Genomic DNA, 17,957 nt, shown 5'->3' with positions numbered 1-17,957 from the left:
GGACTGTCATTATTCTTATTCCAGATTTTAAATCCCAGAATCCCCAGATTGTGGCCATCTCATTTTTGACTTTGGTTTTTAACTTCATCTCATTTTTTCGACTATCTCTTTATTCTCTATTTCTGGGGGTAGACCCGAGAGGAATACATCTATGGCTCTTGTCTCAACCCCTCAGATCTGTCTCACTTCTGCCTTGATTCCCTTAACTTCAGTTTGTTGAGTGTTTAGTATCGGGGTTTTGGGGATATAAAATGTACTTATTTAACCCCGCATTTTGTAATCTGTCGATTTTCTCTATTTGAATTCCCTGGGCCTTCAATGCCATCAGTATTTCCAATTGCCAAGGGCAGTTTTGGATATTTTCAAAGTCAAGTGTTTGACATCCTGGATGGTGGAACACCAAAAGTCTTTGGTTTTCTCCACTCCCCTCCAGTTTTGTATGGAAGTACACACTCAACTTTGTCCCAATTGGTTGTACATGTCCCATGTTTGGCATTTTCATTTTCCATTTTGGTTTGGAATGAGTTCACTAAAATAGAGCTCACTGATATTGAAAATGAATTTCAGTGAGCTGGTCTCACACCAATGTATATGTATATGCTTTCAAATAACAGTCTAAATTTTATCAATGTTTCTGCTCCAATTGGGCAGAATGAATTACTGAATTGAATTCAAAATTAATATAAAGTATTGTCAAAAGAATCTGTCAGTTATGCGAGTGAAAATACAAGCAACAGTTAAATGGTGAAAAATGAACAATGAAAAATGCAAATGAGAATTATAGCAATAGAAAGTGTATGAGTGTAATATTACAACCCTTTAGTGGTGGACTTCGTGCTGTTTGCTTTGTATGTGCCATTGCTGATGATAAAGGAAGGCTTTACTTCTCAAGAAGGAGTATCAGAAGCCAGGGCATTCCAGCTGACACCTGTTGATGTCAAGATTTGGCAGTTGAGATAAAATTAGTGATGCTACCAATAGAGAAATGAGGCTACCCATAGGAATTGTGAATACAGCACCATGTAATGATAGGAAATGACAGGTGCTTGCTCTTATAAGTTTTTCAGTCAGTGACACCTTTTGTTCTTACTGTCAGAAGTGTATGAGCATGAGCAAAGATCAAACCAAATGGTGCCTAACTACATGAAGTGTACATACACATACCGATAAAGGGTAATCTTATTTGTTGGGAATGGAGAGGTCTTCATACTTGCAAAGAAAATAATAACATGCTAAATGGTCTTTCTTGGGATTTAATCTAAATTGAGTCAGTATGGATGTAAATATAGCGAATATTTAATTATGAATTATATATCTTTGAAACTGAAGGAGTTTGTCAGATTTGCTGTTAAGTCGGATGGAAATTATGCTTAAAATACAGACTAAAGGAATGAAATGACACTTATGGAAATATGATTTGTCTGTGGTAAAATCAGGATACTGGCTTGTCTGTGTATGATTCAAATCCTGGTTTCATATTAGATTCAGTGGAATTAGGAAACCAGACTAACTTGATTGGAGTAATTCAGATGCTTTAAACTGCACATATTTAGTGATGTAAATGTCTGCATGATCAAGTTTTATTACACATGATGTCTAGTAAGCAACAGGTCAGGATGATAGGGACAATAATATTATAAACCTCTTAGAAAGTTATATTAAAACTGATGAATAAGAGGGAATGTTAACATTCTTAGGGGAAAAAAGCAGGAAGGGAAACAGTTACATTCAGTGGACATCATGTTGAGTATGCCACGTGATGGGAAAGATGATTGCTGTCACCACAGCCCACATGAAGTTTTTTTTAAAGGATTACATCAACTATACTGGGCAACTTTTGCGCTGAACACAATGTTTACCATCACTGCATTGGTATTGAATCGTACTTCTGGACGTTTAAATGCATGTTTTCTAGCTTGACAATAGCAGTACCTAATGTTTTATTACACATTACTGAAAAATGGGTCAACATACGGAAAAAGAATTGACTGCCTTACTTAAAAAGTCTTGTTAGGGTTGGCAGGTCTGGTATGGTATGTATTTCAAGTTCCCATTTAATACTTTATTACTATTTTCTCTCTTTAACAAAAGCTTCAGCTAAACAGGGGCAGTTATGTACAGAATAGCATGAAGAAGGACTGAAATCTCTCTCTTATATTGGGGCATATATTGTCTAGATCATGAGGTGCAAGAAGTAAAATATGGAATACCTATGCCTCTCTTCAAAACAAAATTTTGGAAAAGCATGACAATATCAGTGATATAGTTTCCCAATTGCTGGTAATCTGGAATATCAATATTATTCATGAAACAGGAAGTTACTGGTGAAGCAGACAAAGTCAAGATATTACTCTGGCCTCGTCTTATGCTCCTGATCAGCTTGTATATGGATGAAGGATGGAAGAGTTACAAAATTAGCAAACCTGTCTTGCACATTAACATCAACTTATAGGCAGGCAAATATGTTAAATGAAATGTATATACTCAAGTTAAATAAGAGCAAGATTAGGAAGTTGCTTATAGGGTGCATGATAATATTGAATACCGGTATATTGTGGTATTAAACCGACAGTACAATAATCACGATATAACTTTCTTATATTGATTTAGTGTGATATTTTGATAAGACGTAAGAAACGAACTCTATTATTTTTTTTAATTAATATTGGCCATATTTCACTGCTTATAATAGTTTCTGACTGACAATGACCTATTCCATACCTTTACCTCCTGTAATCAGCTTCAGTAACATTTCTATTTCGTTTCCTGAGCAGTTGCAGCATGGTTAATCAGAAGTTGCATGTTTGTGAATCTTCAACCTTCTGAGCTTTTTAACTTCTCTTTGTCAACAAATAAGCACCTTGCTGACTTTGATGATAACTGACATTGACCTTGAGCCACAAGTATTTCAAGCATGGCTGAGTATGACCTGGTACAAAATTCAAAAGCGCGGTCTGCCATATGGACTCATTTTGCATTAAGAAAGAGTAAAAGGGATGGAAAAATTGATGAGGCAATTGCTGTGTGCCATCTATGTGGTGCTCATGTTAAGTTTACTGGTGGAACCACTAATCTAGCATACTGCATGATCAAGCACCATCTGGGGAAATGTAATTACAAGATGACAGACAATAGATCATTGATCTCAGCTAATGCGAGTTTGTCATGTGAAGATACTTCTGATCATTCTAAAGCTAAAAATATGCAGCCAATCCAGAGAACTTTACCAGGGCTCATTGGTGCGAAATACCCCTCACATTCTTCTCATGCTTTACATATAACTGACAGGGTGTGCAGATTTATAATAAAGGACATGCGTCCATACCGAATATTGGATTCGCCCGAGTTTAGTGACCTTTTATATACACTTGACCCCCGATACAATGTTCCAGGTAGAAAGAAGTTTGCAGAGGTGATCATTCCTCAAAAATATGCTCAAGTCAAGGTACTGGTAACAGAAGACCTATGAAATGCTGAGAAGGTTGCATTGACACCATGTAGTTGGACGTCGAGGTCAACTGAATTATATCTGACAATCACGTCAACTCAGATTGATAAAAATTGGAAGATGGTAAACTATGTTCTTCAAACTCAGCCGATATATGAAGGGCACAGAAGTTAGAATATAGCTGCTGTGATTCATGAGGCCCTCAAAGAATGGGAGATACAGTCTATCCCCATACCACCTATTGTATCAGGTAATGCATCTAGCATGGACAAGGCAGAGACTCTTTTTGGATGCAACTTTCACATCAAGTGTTATGCACATACAATTAATTTAGCTGCACAAAAGTGTCTCAAGATGAGACGAATTGGAATTCTCCTCAGCAGGATTTGTCAAATAGTTGGGTTCTTCCACCGAAGTACAGCTGTAGCAGCTAAACTTGAGAAGCCAGACTGAACTGCTGGGTCTACCAGATCATAAGCTTTCAGCTGATGTGCCACTGGATGGAACAGTACTTATGATATGATTTCAAGGTTTTTTGAAATGCAGTGTGCAGTAATTGAGATCCAAAGATCTTGCTAAAATAAAAGAGAAAGATTTGAACTCATTGTTTTGCCTGGCAGAAGAGGTAATGGTTTGTCTAAAACCTCTTTGAGTGGTGTCAACCACTCTTGGTGCTGAGTCAGTTCCAACGATTTCTGTTAACATGCTTCTTCATCGCAAACTTACTGACAGCATTTTCCAACATAGCGATGATACTCTCTAGTAATAGCTCAGATGAAAAGGGCTGTGGTTGATGATCTTCAGGATAGACACACTCATCAAGAAGAAACTCTCACCATTGCTTGCTGCCTTGGATCCACATTTTAAATCCTTACCTTTCCTCAGCGATGCATGAAGGAATGATATCTTTACCAAAATTTTGCAGAATGCATCATAAATCATTGTTAGAGTGAAGGCTCAACATGACACTGATCACTCACCTGTGGGTGATAGTGGGCAGTCAGAACTGCCACCTTTACCACAGCTAACCAAAAAGTTTTATGTGTCTGCCAATTCTGCTGCTAAGGATGCTTAACCAATTTGCAAGAAGCGCTAGCCAGACATTGGTCAGAGTGATATGATAGATAGAGGTACCTATTGTTCTGGCATGCAGGAACCTCTTGGTGATGTCTACATTGCTGGTGTTGAGACATCAAAAACACAAATGGAAGAAGTAGAAGGAGAGCTTCAGAACTATAGAGTGTTTCTGTCGAATAAAATCCTCTTCCATGGTGGAAAAATCATGAGCAGAGATTTCCTAGATTAGCTATGCTTCCTAAATCATTATTGTGCATCCAGCAACAAGTGTCCCTTCTGAGAGGGTGTTCTCCACTGCTGGAGATACAGTAAATGCACAATGTTCAGCCCTAAAACCAAATCATTTTGATCCTCTTATCTTCTTTTTTAAAAAATAGGAAGTTCCATCGTGTGATTTTCAAGTCAGTTCAATTTGAACTACACTGGGTCAAGTGACAATGAAGAGACCAATCTGCAGTTTTATGCATTTTATGTTTATCAATAAGTAAACCACAAACTGTGAAACGTTCAGACAAAAGACTTAAATTGTTACTCTTTATTTCTGTGTTAGATTGCAACTACTGTACTGCAATTTATTCATTTTCTCTACAGTATTTTAATTATGAGAATAAATAATTTTAAGTAATTTTTTGCAGTTTATTTCAATAAATTAACAGTAATCTGTAATTCTTTCTTAAACCAATATATTGCAATAATATTGCAATATTTGACTTAATATTGTAATATATTGCAATATGATTTTAATTTCAATACCCACCCCAAGTCGCTTATATGGTACACCAATTCAATGTATCTAACCAAATCCTGAATGTTCTTTTTTGTTGATATTATTATATAAGAAAATATATTGTACGTAAGTTGCTTCTTGAACTATCAATCATCTTTAATCTATTTTGTACTGTCACTCTTCCACCCTCTACAGTCTGCCTCTAACCTTAAAAAAAAAAAAAAACAGTCTGCAGGTAGTTGGGATCAGTCAGTTTTCTTCTCTTTTCATACACAAGAAATGGCAGCATACTGCTTAGTTGAATGGTTAAAATACAAACATCAAAGATGTCAACTGAGGTGTTAAAAATATATGGGAATGTATATGACAGGAAATTGATGGCAAATACAGTAAAATTTTTGTCTGTTTTGACTCTGTGGTACAATGGTCTTCAATTATTTAACAGAAAAGAATGGCAAGTTTTGTCATATTCAGCCTGTACTTTAATATTCCTAGAATACAAAGTGAAAATTTAAATTGAAAATATAGTATTGTGAATTAAATCTTGATAGGTCTTGATGTGTCACAATTATATAATAAAAAATGTCCCTAAATCACAATATTTCCAAAATAGTGATTTAGTCTGAATGGTACTAATGAGCACCTTGTAATTCCAATGAATAATTTAAATAAATCCTGTCAAATTAAAACTGAACACAATTAAAAGACTGATTCCACTTTGGATTTAGATAGGAATGAGTAAATCTAATATAAACAACCTTAATATAAAAACCTAAGACACAATAAGAGGACCATCATGAGGGTCAAAAGTTCATTTCCAAAACATTCAAAGTTGTCAACAAGATCATGTATATTTACTAAAGGTGTAATAACGGACATGTATCAGATACACCATGAATTTCCCAAGGGGAAAACCAATGTCCTGAACTCAAATCCAGGTAGACCTGTTTTCCTACAAATAATATTCTTAAAATATTATCTACAATAATAGACAAGGTATGTAATGTGTTATTTATAGTATAAAAAAAACATTTGTCAGGTAGGTGCAAACTCCTACCCTCAGTTTTGGACAAATGTCAGTTGTACAATATAAATTAAATATACATAATACTTCCCCTCAGAAAGAAAAAGAAAGCTTTATACAGTAAAGATTTTTATTACATATTAATCAGATATACATGTTACTACTATAATTAAAGATGTCTTACGAATATCGCAAGATATACACAATATACACAGAGAGAGAGAGAGAAAGAAAGAGAGGTTTTGTTCTTAACACATTAACCCCTGGAGCTTTTTGTCATTTTCGCCTGAGAATCGAGTAGGAAACACATTTTGAAAGCAATTTCTGAATATGCTTGAAAACACCAAATCCCCGGTCATTTTTCAATAACATACCACCTAGTTGTGTTAGAAACATTGTTTTTCGTTGGCTATTTGACTCGCGCATGAGCAGAAGGGTAAAATTTGGAGTTCTTTTTTTTTTTTTTTTGCTAAATGGAGCCATTATTTTTGTATGGAAACCACTCTTTATTCCAAATGCCCATCTTATCCTACTTTTTGCAAAGGCTCATCTGTTTGTTTGCAGTTCATACCGGTTTACCTTGGATCTGAGACCAAAAAGTCTAAAATCCGGACACAAAATCAGATTCCGACCACGGGCGAATTTTGGGTAAAACAAAGTCAGGTCCAAAAAATGAGGTTTTTCTATCTGTTTTTTGTAGTGCAACTAGATATTCCAGATTATTTGGTATCATTGTAGAGCTGCATCTGTCTACCTTTCTATAATACCACCCACTTTAGTGTATCTTGCATGACCATGACGCTACAGAGCTTGGCAGTAGGCTACTACCTCCTGCCCTGTAAAGTCGTCGCTAGGGGTTAATGTGTTAACACAGTGATTAACAAATGAGTCTTTACATCTGTTCAGATAACTTACTCTGTCATGTGAAATGGCTATACAAGGAAGATAATCCACAAACAATGCTTAATGAACAGATGTTTGGATATTTACATGTTGTTGAAGACAAGTAGGTAACTAATTTTCACGTATTGAACATTTAGTTCAAATGTAGTAACTAGCCAGTGTCATTTTTTATATTTTATCTCCTTTTTTGGTTTATTGTTTAACTGACAAACTGTTACTGAGACGACATTATAAACAATGCCACTGCCTACACAAAATCATATGAATCTGTTTGCCCAAATTTTAAAATTCAGTTCTGTTATTTAAGCAATGAAAATATGACAAAAAGATCTATACATTTTCTAAGGTGTTGCTAGCTTAAATTATGGAAATTTCTGTTTTATCTCATACATTTGGCAGATTCTTGTGATAGCAAGGTTAAATCAAGAACAAGTAGTTCTGCAAGTTTCAGGCAGATTTTAATTTGTGGCAGTGACATTTTCAGATTTGTAAAGGGAGGTAACCCACCAAAGATTTTGGTGTTAAGATTGCCACAAAAAGCTGCCGAATTTTCTGTTTAATGAGTTATTATAACAGGTATAAAAGGAAAGCTACAGAATTATTAGGAATACAAAGCAAATCTACTGAACTGTTTTAATGATTTGTTATTAGGGGTATAAAAGCAAAGCTGCTGAGTTATCTCTTTTTATTGACTTGTTTTTAAGGGTATAAAAGCAGAATGGCTCAATTTTTCTGTTTTAATGAGTTGTTATTAGGGGTATAAAATCAAAGTGGCTCAATTGTTCTGTTTTAATGAGTTGTTATTAGGTGTATAAAAGCAAAGCTACTGAATTATTATTGATTTAAAAGGAAACTGCTGAATATCTTTTTTTATGACTTATTATTAGGTGTATAGCAACAAAGCTGCTGAATTGATGAGAGAGTACAAAAAAGATATTTTAAAGTGGTACCACAAAATGGAGGCTCAAGGAAGACTAGAACTAGTGCCCGAGATTTATCAGCAGAAAGCTTCAAAAAGTAAGATGGGAAGAAAAATTAAGAGTGGGGCAAAAGAAGAGTGAAGATAAAACCTGAAAGAACAAGAAAAGAAAAATGATGGTAGATCAAATTTTCTTTATGAAGGATAGCAGAGTGTGATAAAATGTAGAAGGTATTATCCAAATATTAATATCCTTCAAGGAGTGAGAAATTTGGTAAGTGGAAAAATGTTATGTCAGCATAAAGACTGGAGAAATGTTAATTGCTTTATGAACAGAATGTTGTGAACATGTTTTGTAGAGTGCTAGAAGCTTCTACCATACAAATAAAAGACAATTTTTTAATATGTTTTTCAGTGCAACTCAGAATGGCATATCTAGAATATGTACAAAAACAATGTATTGTATGAATTGTATTTTTGGAAGAAATTAATAGCTATCTAAAGTTTTGTTGAAAGTTATTTATGTAAATGATTCTGTTTTTGTATTTCTGTGAGACTAACTTTTTCACATAGATACAATATATTGGGATGTTTTAAAGGGCAGTAACAAGGAATACTTTTTCAACCAGTTTATGTATTATTTGGATGCTTAAACAGGTTATATTTTGCCATTTAAATTTTTTTTTTTTGCGAGTTGCCCATGAAAACAGTCATGTAGGTCAGGAGTTAAGAGATAGGTGCACCTACCTCTGTTTCTGCAGTTACACTTCAGAAGAGAAACTGGTGTTAATTAATTGTATTATACAAAATCTATACTTGTGACAATTTTGAAAGCTTATTAAACTGCCTTTGATTATTTGGTATGAAATTTTCCACTTCTTTCAGCAAATCAAAGAAATTTCTGTTTATGCATTGGTTAATTTGAAAAATATGTTTGATCATATTTTTAAAAAATACCCATAAAATAGATTTCATTTGACAATTTTTTAAAAATAAGTTCGAGTTGTAGCTATTGTACACTTTCTGCAGTGTATTACATTATATGTCCATCTATGGTTGTGGATGGCTTATAAGGAAGTACCCATTTGATTATGGGGTCAAATATCAAGATCACTTTTATGTATAAAAAAAGGGAAGAAAAATGGTTTCTGCACAATATTTCTAATTCTGGATCATCTGCAGATACCAAATTTTGTGGACACTTTGTACATGGGTTTTGAAAGAACCCTATCAAATTTGGATTTGAAAAAAGTCAGAGGTCAAGGTCACTGAAAGAAAAATAGATGGTTTCAGTACAATGAGTTGAGGTCTCCACCATCAACAGTTACCAAACTATCTGCATAACTAGCACTTGGTTTAAGGAAAGATTTTATGGTCAAAGGTCAAAGATTAAAATCACAGGTTGAAAGAAGACAAATGGTTTCTGCACAATGTCAGTTCAACATCACAAACCTGGACCAAACTTTCTGGATAGCTTGATTTTGGGATCAGTGAGAAGCCTATGTATTTTGGGTCAAAGGTCAAGGTCACTGATTGCAAACATACAAATGGTTTCTATACAATAAGTATATCATTAATTCTGCATCACTTACCTGGACCAGACCTTGTGGATGGCTTGCACTTGGGGCAGGGAAGAAGCCTATTAATTGTGGTGTTAAAGGTTAAGGTCACTGGTGGAAATGAGAAAACTGGTTTTTGAGAAACATTTCAGTTATTGACTCTGCCTATTGATTTTCAGGTACTAAGGTCAAAGATAACTCACTTTGAAAGAAGAAAAATGGTTTTTACACACTGACTTTAGTAACTAATGTTTGTAAAAGACTTGCACTTGTTGTATGGAAGAGACATATTGATTTTGGGGTCAAAAGGTTAAAGGTCAGGGTCACATTTGCTCAAGGAAAATGGGTTTTGTGGAATAACTTTTGTTCAAAAATATTTTGCTGACCAAACTTTGGATGGGTTGCACAGGGCTTAATAAAGAAACCAACAGATTTTTGGTCTAGAGGTTAGAGGTCACAATCATGGTAAGTCTAATAAGAGAGCAGTGGTTGCTGCACATGAACTTTGGTTCAAGACCATACATCTTGACATAAGGTCCATGTTATTGAGAACCACTGGTCATTATTCTAACAAGTCTACCATATCATGCTTTTGCTACATAGAGAACTAGTAAACATGGGTTGGACACATTTGCTGTATCTGCATTTTTAAATGTAATATTTTTAAAACCGCTGAACATCAGCTTGTAAAATTAAGGTTTTGCTAAGTGTATGCTGTACTGATGATATTTTAATCGAGTTTTTTTTTGTTAGATTGAGAAAGACTATCAGGATTGCTAGTTTCCAGAATGAAAAAGAACATTTGTTTAAACTGAAAAGACCAGGTCATACTAATTCCATAGTGGATGGACCAGCATTTATTATGAATAAATATTTGCAAGAGATTGATGCTAAAGAATGGAAGAAAACAGACAATATAAATTGATGAAGTGACCCAGGTTGATTTCCATGTGATTGGTTCATGTGTAGTAATTATTCTCTTTTCTAGGATGCCATTGTTCATATTGGTTGTGTTCAAATTACTCTCAGAAAAATGGCCTTTTTCTCATGTCCTGAGAAGATACCAGCAGTTTAATCAGTTTGTGTACTAATAGTTGAGTGATAATATCCTCAGTTCTTTTAAATTAAGTGAAAGCTCTTTCATTAGATTTGCGATATTTATTGTGCCATTTTTTTTATCTAGCGGAACTCAGTTATATTATACCCTTCCTCTTCTTCAATGATAGGGTAGTAAATAAATATTCCTATTGGCATTTAGTTTTAGAGCAAGTATTGACTCTTCCCCTTCACATCTGGATTTATTGGGCCTCCAATATATATATATATATATATATATATATATATATATATATATATATATATATAATTAATTGGATGGTTCATTGAATAATATTATCTTATAATTCTACAAAATGTTCTTTGGATATTTCACACCGTTTTTGTCTTGATCGATGTCGTTTCTATTGCTTTCCATTGCAGGAACTTATCCTTTGCAGGAATATTATAATATTGCAGAGTGTGGGAAGTGTGGGCATAAAAAAGACCCCATTGGGAAGCACACCACATGGTCCAATGATTTTTGAGACCTTGCTTCAGTTTGGCACACCTATCTTGGGAGGAAAAGTCCCTTCTTCCTCCCCATCTAGTTTATTCCAAGAGGGTATGGGATCTTTCTGTGTATCCTTTGGGGCTGAGAAGCACACTTCTCAATCCCAGGAAAGGGCATTGGATTGGTACCTCTCCCCCACTTCCTAATCCTTGTGGGATGTAGGGGCTATCCTTTTCAGGAATTGAATGTTCCATCCCATTTATGCTATTAGCAGAGATGCTGCCAGGGCAGGCGAGTGTGTGAATAGCACAAAATTTATATGAATCCATGCATTTGGAGGGCAGTGACACTTGAAAACTCCACAAATTAGTTGAAAGTTGTGCATATAAAAATGAACTTGACACAATTTATATTTGACTGTTAACCATTAAAGTGTTGCAACATGAGTCATGCTGGCAGCAGAGATCTCAAAATACTTGCTGCGACATCTATCTTTTTTCAGGTAGGGAACTGTTTACATGTCTAGGTTCTTTGGCCTGACGCGAACGATTGTTGAACTTAATTTGATTGGGCTTTAGAACAAGCATTATGTTATAGTTTGAACCTTACATCATGGAATTTTTACAAACGGTTGTTTAAAATATGGGCTATCTAGGAAACCTAAATGTCCGAGTCCTAATATGGTTCATCTTCAGGCATAAGCAAATACTGGCTGATGATGGTAATGACGACAGTGCCAAGTTCGAAGTGTGTTAGATCATTGGAGCTGGGAAAGTGTTAACGAAAATACCAGTGAATGATTTTTAACCTGAAAATGATGCTGAATACAAATCCATTGTACATGCCAGATGGACAAAAGCAGACGGCATACCCGTTTCCCATGCCCCCCTCCAGTGGTATTTCAGAATTAAATGTGGAAAAGACACAATACCAAACCTGTTTAAATTATGGACAGTTTAAAAGTAGTATGCAGTTATTTTATTTTTTTATTTTTTGGGGAAGCATGTGAGCCCTATGTGGGATCATGTGCTACAAAACTATATAGCCTGATAAGGTTTAAGGTCGATGGAACAAATAAGAATCTGAAATGAAATTAAAAAATAAGAATGTTTATTTTATCAAAGTACCTCTGCCTGAGCAAGCAGACTTATGGCTTGATGGACTTGAAACCATAATACAGCATAATGGAACTGATCAGAAATCAGGTATTGTAGTCGGCAAAGCACTGACTGATGTAATACATATAAGTCTTTATTGCAAGGTTCCATTTTCCCAACCTGTTCATATGTCTGACAAGTAGGCTGGGTACAAGTAAAAGAGGATGACCACAATGCATGTGCCTGTCATATCAGGGTTAGACTGGGTCTTTGTTCTATTCTGTTTTTATACATTCTGAAACTTTCCATCTAATGTGAGGATGAAAATTTCTAATTTGAACAAGTGTAATTCTGTCCCTGTAAAGGTATGCAAGGCAATAGTGACTGGTAAGTCTAGCATCATTAATATTTGTTTTGCTCCCCCAACCCTCATCAATGAATACATTTGCTTTCAGTTTTAGTGAGATTCATTTATGCTACTGCATGATTATAAAATCGAAACATGACATCCGAGAGCTTGTATGCTGGAGACCGAGTTTATTCTTACAAGTAAATATTTGTTTTCATCAGGGATAGTTGTGTAATAAATGCATTGAAAACAGCCTTGCAGACTTAAATCAGTGGTTTTTAATCAACAGCATTTTATTATTGTTTATTTACTGATAGATGAATTTTTTTCTTTGAATGATGCTTTTTAAGTGTTGTTAACAATTAATTTTTTATGGTTCCTATGAAAAGCTACCTTTTAAAGAAATTTGTCTTTGAAAGCTCCTCTTGGTGTTTTCTATAATTTTCCAGATTCTTTTTCCTTCATTTTAAATATTATTTCAGGTCTAGCTGTATCTTGTAATTTGGATATCGTAGAAACTAGTGATTTATTTTATTAAGACTCTATATGTGGAAATGATTATATTACAAGCTTTGGCACCCTACTTTTGTGGTTAAAAAAAATATATAATGTTGGTCATAATGATTGTCATCAGCATCCAGATATGTTTATTAAAGAAAAAATTCAACTTGTGCTGAAAATACTGAGAAGACACAAATGTTGGTGAAATATTAAGCATTATGTCACCTCATTGATTGATTTGTAGCACTTAGTTCCTTGCATTCAAATCAGATGAGGTAAAGAATCTAAAGCTGTCGGAAGCATAACAATACAATTTGTCGCTCATTCCTTCCCCCCTTTAAAAAAAAAATAGAAAACTAAGCTTGCAGGAAACAGATCCCAGTTATCTTATTGATAAAGATAAAAAAAGTTCTAACACCCCTGTTTAGTGAATCCGAAAATAATAATGTAACTTAAATGTTCCACGCCATTTATTTTGATCATTAGGTGACACTTAATATACAAGACCAGATTAAGCACCTGTTTAACTCTGGAACTGTGTTCTCTTCAAAATTAAATTATAAAAATCAGAATCTTTTGTTGACTAAATGTTTAGATTCATGCACCATTTTCCTTCAAATGTATACTTTTTCTGTCGTAAATCTTTTCAACACTGCACTTTGGAAACATATCATTTTTCTTGGTTCATTATATTCATAAATGCTACTTGTAGCACCTCCTTGACTGGAACTCTAAAACACTGTCCTAGATAGAATTCTTTGTGCCGGGATCTTGGAGTGGTCTGGAACCTTCTTAACTCATATCGAATGAACACGTATGTTTTTATATTCTTGGGCAGTGCTAGATTGATGAAATAAAACAGAAATTGGCCCTTACAATTTGTCTTGTTTGCATGATTTCACAAGTTTTCAGGATAACTCCAAAAATTATAAATTGGGCCAGTTTAAACAAAAAAAAAAAAAAAAGCTGTTTGATTATCAAATGGTTGTCTTCTAATTAGTCATCCTGTCATGAAAATGAACCTTGTAATATTTTTTATTTATATCTTTGTATATGCAAAGTATATCATATAGGAGCAGTTTATGCCATCCTGTTCTGATCCATGTGAAAATCTGAACTTAATTATGGTAAAACGAATCTGTTTTCATCACTATATTGGAAAAGTAAGTCTTCATGATTTTCTAAATTATCATGATGGACAGAAGTAACTTAGAAGTGATTTTCTTATTAAACTGGTACTTTCACTTTGAAATATGCATAAACTTGGAAGTAATCCTTTCTAAAAAATAACCAGAAGAAATATTTACTAATGAATAATATTTGCTTCAGGTTTTTAAAAATTTTTTTTAGAATATTTAAATGTTAGCATTAGTACTCCTTTTCTCCAACTCTATATGTAATAAAGTATTTTTTATTAAACTTTTTTCTATCTTTTTTTGAGGTCACCTCATTCTCATTGAAATAAAATCGTCACCTCAAATCCATAATGGGCAAAATTATGTATTTCTTTATTCATCAGTTGCCATTGTTATTCACTGATTTTTCTCACTTGTTAATGAATGATTCACAGTTGAAATGTTTTGTCTTTTTTTTTCATTGTAAAAAGTTTAAGATGGATGATAATGAACAGAATTTTGTATGTTGCACTCATTAGTATTCTGAGATAGTACATGTACCATGTTCACCTTGACAACAAGCAAAAAGCCAGTGGTTGTAACACAAGCTGCATTATACAGTTCTGTAAGTTTATGCAGTTATGATTAAGTTCGGTATGGTTAGATTGCACCTATTTCATTTATGTACACATTGTCAATTTGGAAAAATAAATACTTTGCAGATAATAGCCTTGCTGCTTATTTCATATAAATTATGAATATTAGACCTTGCATTCTTAACCATTTGTAGTCTCATTTTTTTATCTAGCAATAGCAGTGTCTGATGACAGGTGGTTTCCATAACTTTTAGTTTGTTTTGTTTCTCAATTCTCATATATGGCTTACACATGGATAAAGGTGGAAGCCAATCAATTGTGTTGTTGTTAGGTTGAAGGTGAAGGTCAAGTTTCTCCATAAGATACAATACCCGCTCACATTATCATTAGGAAATTACTCTTTGGTATCTTAGAATTTAGCTCTGCCTGAAAGACAAAATCATCCTTCTCCAATCTAGATAAGGGAACAAACTCTTACAGATTAGCTCTTCTTGCTAGGAGGCTACCCGAATCCCAGATGCTAGGAGACTACCCAATCCCAAATGCTAGGAGGCTACCTGAATCCCAGATGTTTACCAAATTAAACTTTCACCTGCAAAAGTAAACAGTACCTCAGAAGAATCTGTTGCAATTTATATCTCATTTTGACCACCCAACATTCATTTTCAGTGGTATAGCAAGTCAACAGAATGATGCATCAGGTGTCTACAAAATCTGTCCTCATTTACCTGAACACCATTGTCCAAGAAAGAGAATCGACTGGTACCACAAATCTAAGATCATTTAATTTTCACAATTTCTAAGTACCCAAGCCAGAAAGGAAGCCATTCAAAAATAGCTTTAGAGATTCTGGTGCTTTTGTTTGTAACATTATTCCTCATATTAAATAAACTCCATGTACCTCTTCCTTCCGCAATAGGTGTAGTAGATGGATGAGATCATTGAAAAATAAAAAATATGCGGTCCTTATTACAAGTTGCACAACCCACCTCCTGTTTTCCATTTTCATTTCGTACAAGTATTTCCTTGTGTGTGCATAAACATCATTATTAACTTGTATTATACATGTACATTATACAGGTCATCTAGGTATATTTGTTTGCATTTTAATTCCCCCCCACCCCCTGATAAAGTCTTTGCTATTATTATTATTATTATTATTGCTACAGGATGATGTGCTAGGCAAGACAACTAATTCTGCAACAGACATGTAGGATCTTGGATACCTAGATGCTGCTTTTTGAAAGAAAAAAAAAATTACAAACCCACTTTTTCTTTTTCAAGTACTCTGGTAAAAAAGATATTTAAGAAAATTAAGTTGAAATGTTATAATACACCATTTAGGAGGCTGTTTTGTGGAAATGAAATTTAGCAGCGTGTCTCGAAAGAGGGAGAGTTCTATTTAGGGACTTAACATGGGTTGGAGTTATTTTATAGGCAACAACCAGCAATATTTTCTTTTCTACCTCAGCATAAGTTATCCTTTTAATGAGTATTGCATTATTTCTCAGATGCAGAATATACTCACTACGGACAGGTAAAATATGGGTTATTACCAAATAATGAGGGAAAGCTGGGAAGAAAAAATTGTTCTACCAGGTTGTGTCTTTTTACTGACATGCCAATCCATTTCATTAAGAAGAAGAGAAGAAAAAAAAGTCAAATGGTGTTTAATTTATCTAAGCAACTGGATGGAACTAGAAACATGAAATATTCCTCAAACCTGTTTAGCTGGCATGGTTACAATTGCCTGTTATGGCACATGACATTTTCACAAAACAAACTCTAGGTTGAAAATAAGGCTCCACTGCGAAAACTGTTCTATAGCTCACCTTTTGAAAAGACTTCTAATGTAGGTGGTGCAAAATGAAATTTGTGCTTATCTGATATCCAGCATGGCAATCATCTTAAAAATCTTGTTACAGCTTCTCCTGCATGGATTATTATGTCAACATGTGCTTTCCACTTAAAGGCTTCTCATCATATCTAATAGTGGATCTGCGGAGTTATATAACTTGATAGGCAACAGTATATGGGAAACTTAAGTTTAATGCAAAAGTCAACACAACTGTCTGGTGGAAAATAAAGGTCACAGTGATGTAGTTTTGACTTGGGTGTAATGCTCATTATACATCTCTATCACAAGTTGCATCATGACACAATCACATATCATGTGGCAGTAGAGGTATCAGAGTCGGACAAAATGAACTAAATGTAAAAGTGAACCCAAATCAATTGACTGAAATATAAGGCACAGTAACATAGTTTTTACTGAAGATGAAGTATGACACATTCTCAGTAACTGATTCTACAAGAAATAGTATTTAAGAATATGACCTAAACAAAAACCGTAAACTAGAGAAACAGAGCTAAACACAAATAAAACACTGGGGTAGCACAGATTACTCGACCATAAAACAACTGGTCACAGTGACTTTTTAACTGAAATGTGAAGTAATCCACATGAAACATCTAAACAGTAACTTCAGTGTTGATGCCAGACAAATCAAATTAAGGACATATGTCATTTTGGATTGGGGTCATTATTTAAAACATTAAAATTGTCAAGGTACACAAAATAGACTAAGATCAGTGATTATTTTAAGTGTCTGTGATGATTTCATTTATAGGATGGATAAAAGTGGCATCCTGTGTAGAACACAAATTTGAGATAAATCAACATGCACATGTATTTTATGAATTTGTTGAATAATGCACATACAATTGATAACAATAATAATAACAAATATAATCATATACACTGCAAGGTTATTTGTGTTTAAAAAAAAGATTTTTAAAGGTGAACCTGTGTACAGAGGCCAGTCCTGTCTGCTTCCCATAGGTGGCTGTTATTTACAGGTTCGACTATATGAGCACATTTTGATTTCAGCTTTCCTACATTGCTGACTGATGTTGTTTACCTTTCATTGTTTTTTTAAAGCACATTATTGGATATATTGTGCTGATAAGATGGAGTTAAATGCCATTTCCAAGGTCATGCTGAGGCAAGTCTGACTGAGGCAGGTATTGAATCCATGACTCTTAGATTGTGAATCTGATGGTCTACCATGGCTTCCTGCTACTTAAAGTGAC

At 34.3% G+C, this 17,957-nt stretch overlaps 1 protein-coding gene and 1 long non-coding RNA gene across 2 annotated transcripts in view; one reads left to right on the top strand and one right to left on the bottom strand.

Moving 5' to 3' along the window:
- LOC149803193 (transcription factor A, mitochondrial-like) overlaps positions 1-14,994 on the top strand; it is a 60,236-nt gene extending 45,242 nt beyond the window's left edge. The window contains exon 7 of the mRNA XM_089952813.1: positions 8,067-14,994. Coding sequence (XP_089808939.1) covers positions 8,067-8,240 — 174 coding nt within the window. The 3' untranslated portion in view covers positions 8,241-14,994. The remainder of the gene's footprint in view (positions 1-8,066) is intronic.
- Positions 1-17,957, bottom strand: part of LOC149803185 (uncharacterized) — a 495,629-nt gene that overhangs the window by 124,853 nt on the left and 352,819 nt on the right. The gene's annotated exons all lie outside the window — the stretch shown is intronic.

This window comes from Sinohyriopsis cumingii, chromosome 3, assembly GCF_028554795.1.
Source record: "Sinohyriopsis cumingii isolate HCF-2022 chromosome 3, ASM2855479v2, whole genome shotgun sequence".
NCBI classification, from domain to species: domain Eukaryota; kingdom Metazoa; phylum Mollusca; class Bivalvia; order Unionida; family Unionidae; genus Sinohyriopsis; species Sinohyriopsis cumingii.
The sequence above is the reverse complement of the archived record's forward strand: the minus strand, read 5'-3'. Positions and strand labels throughout refer to the sequence as shown.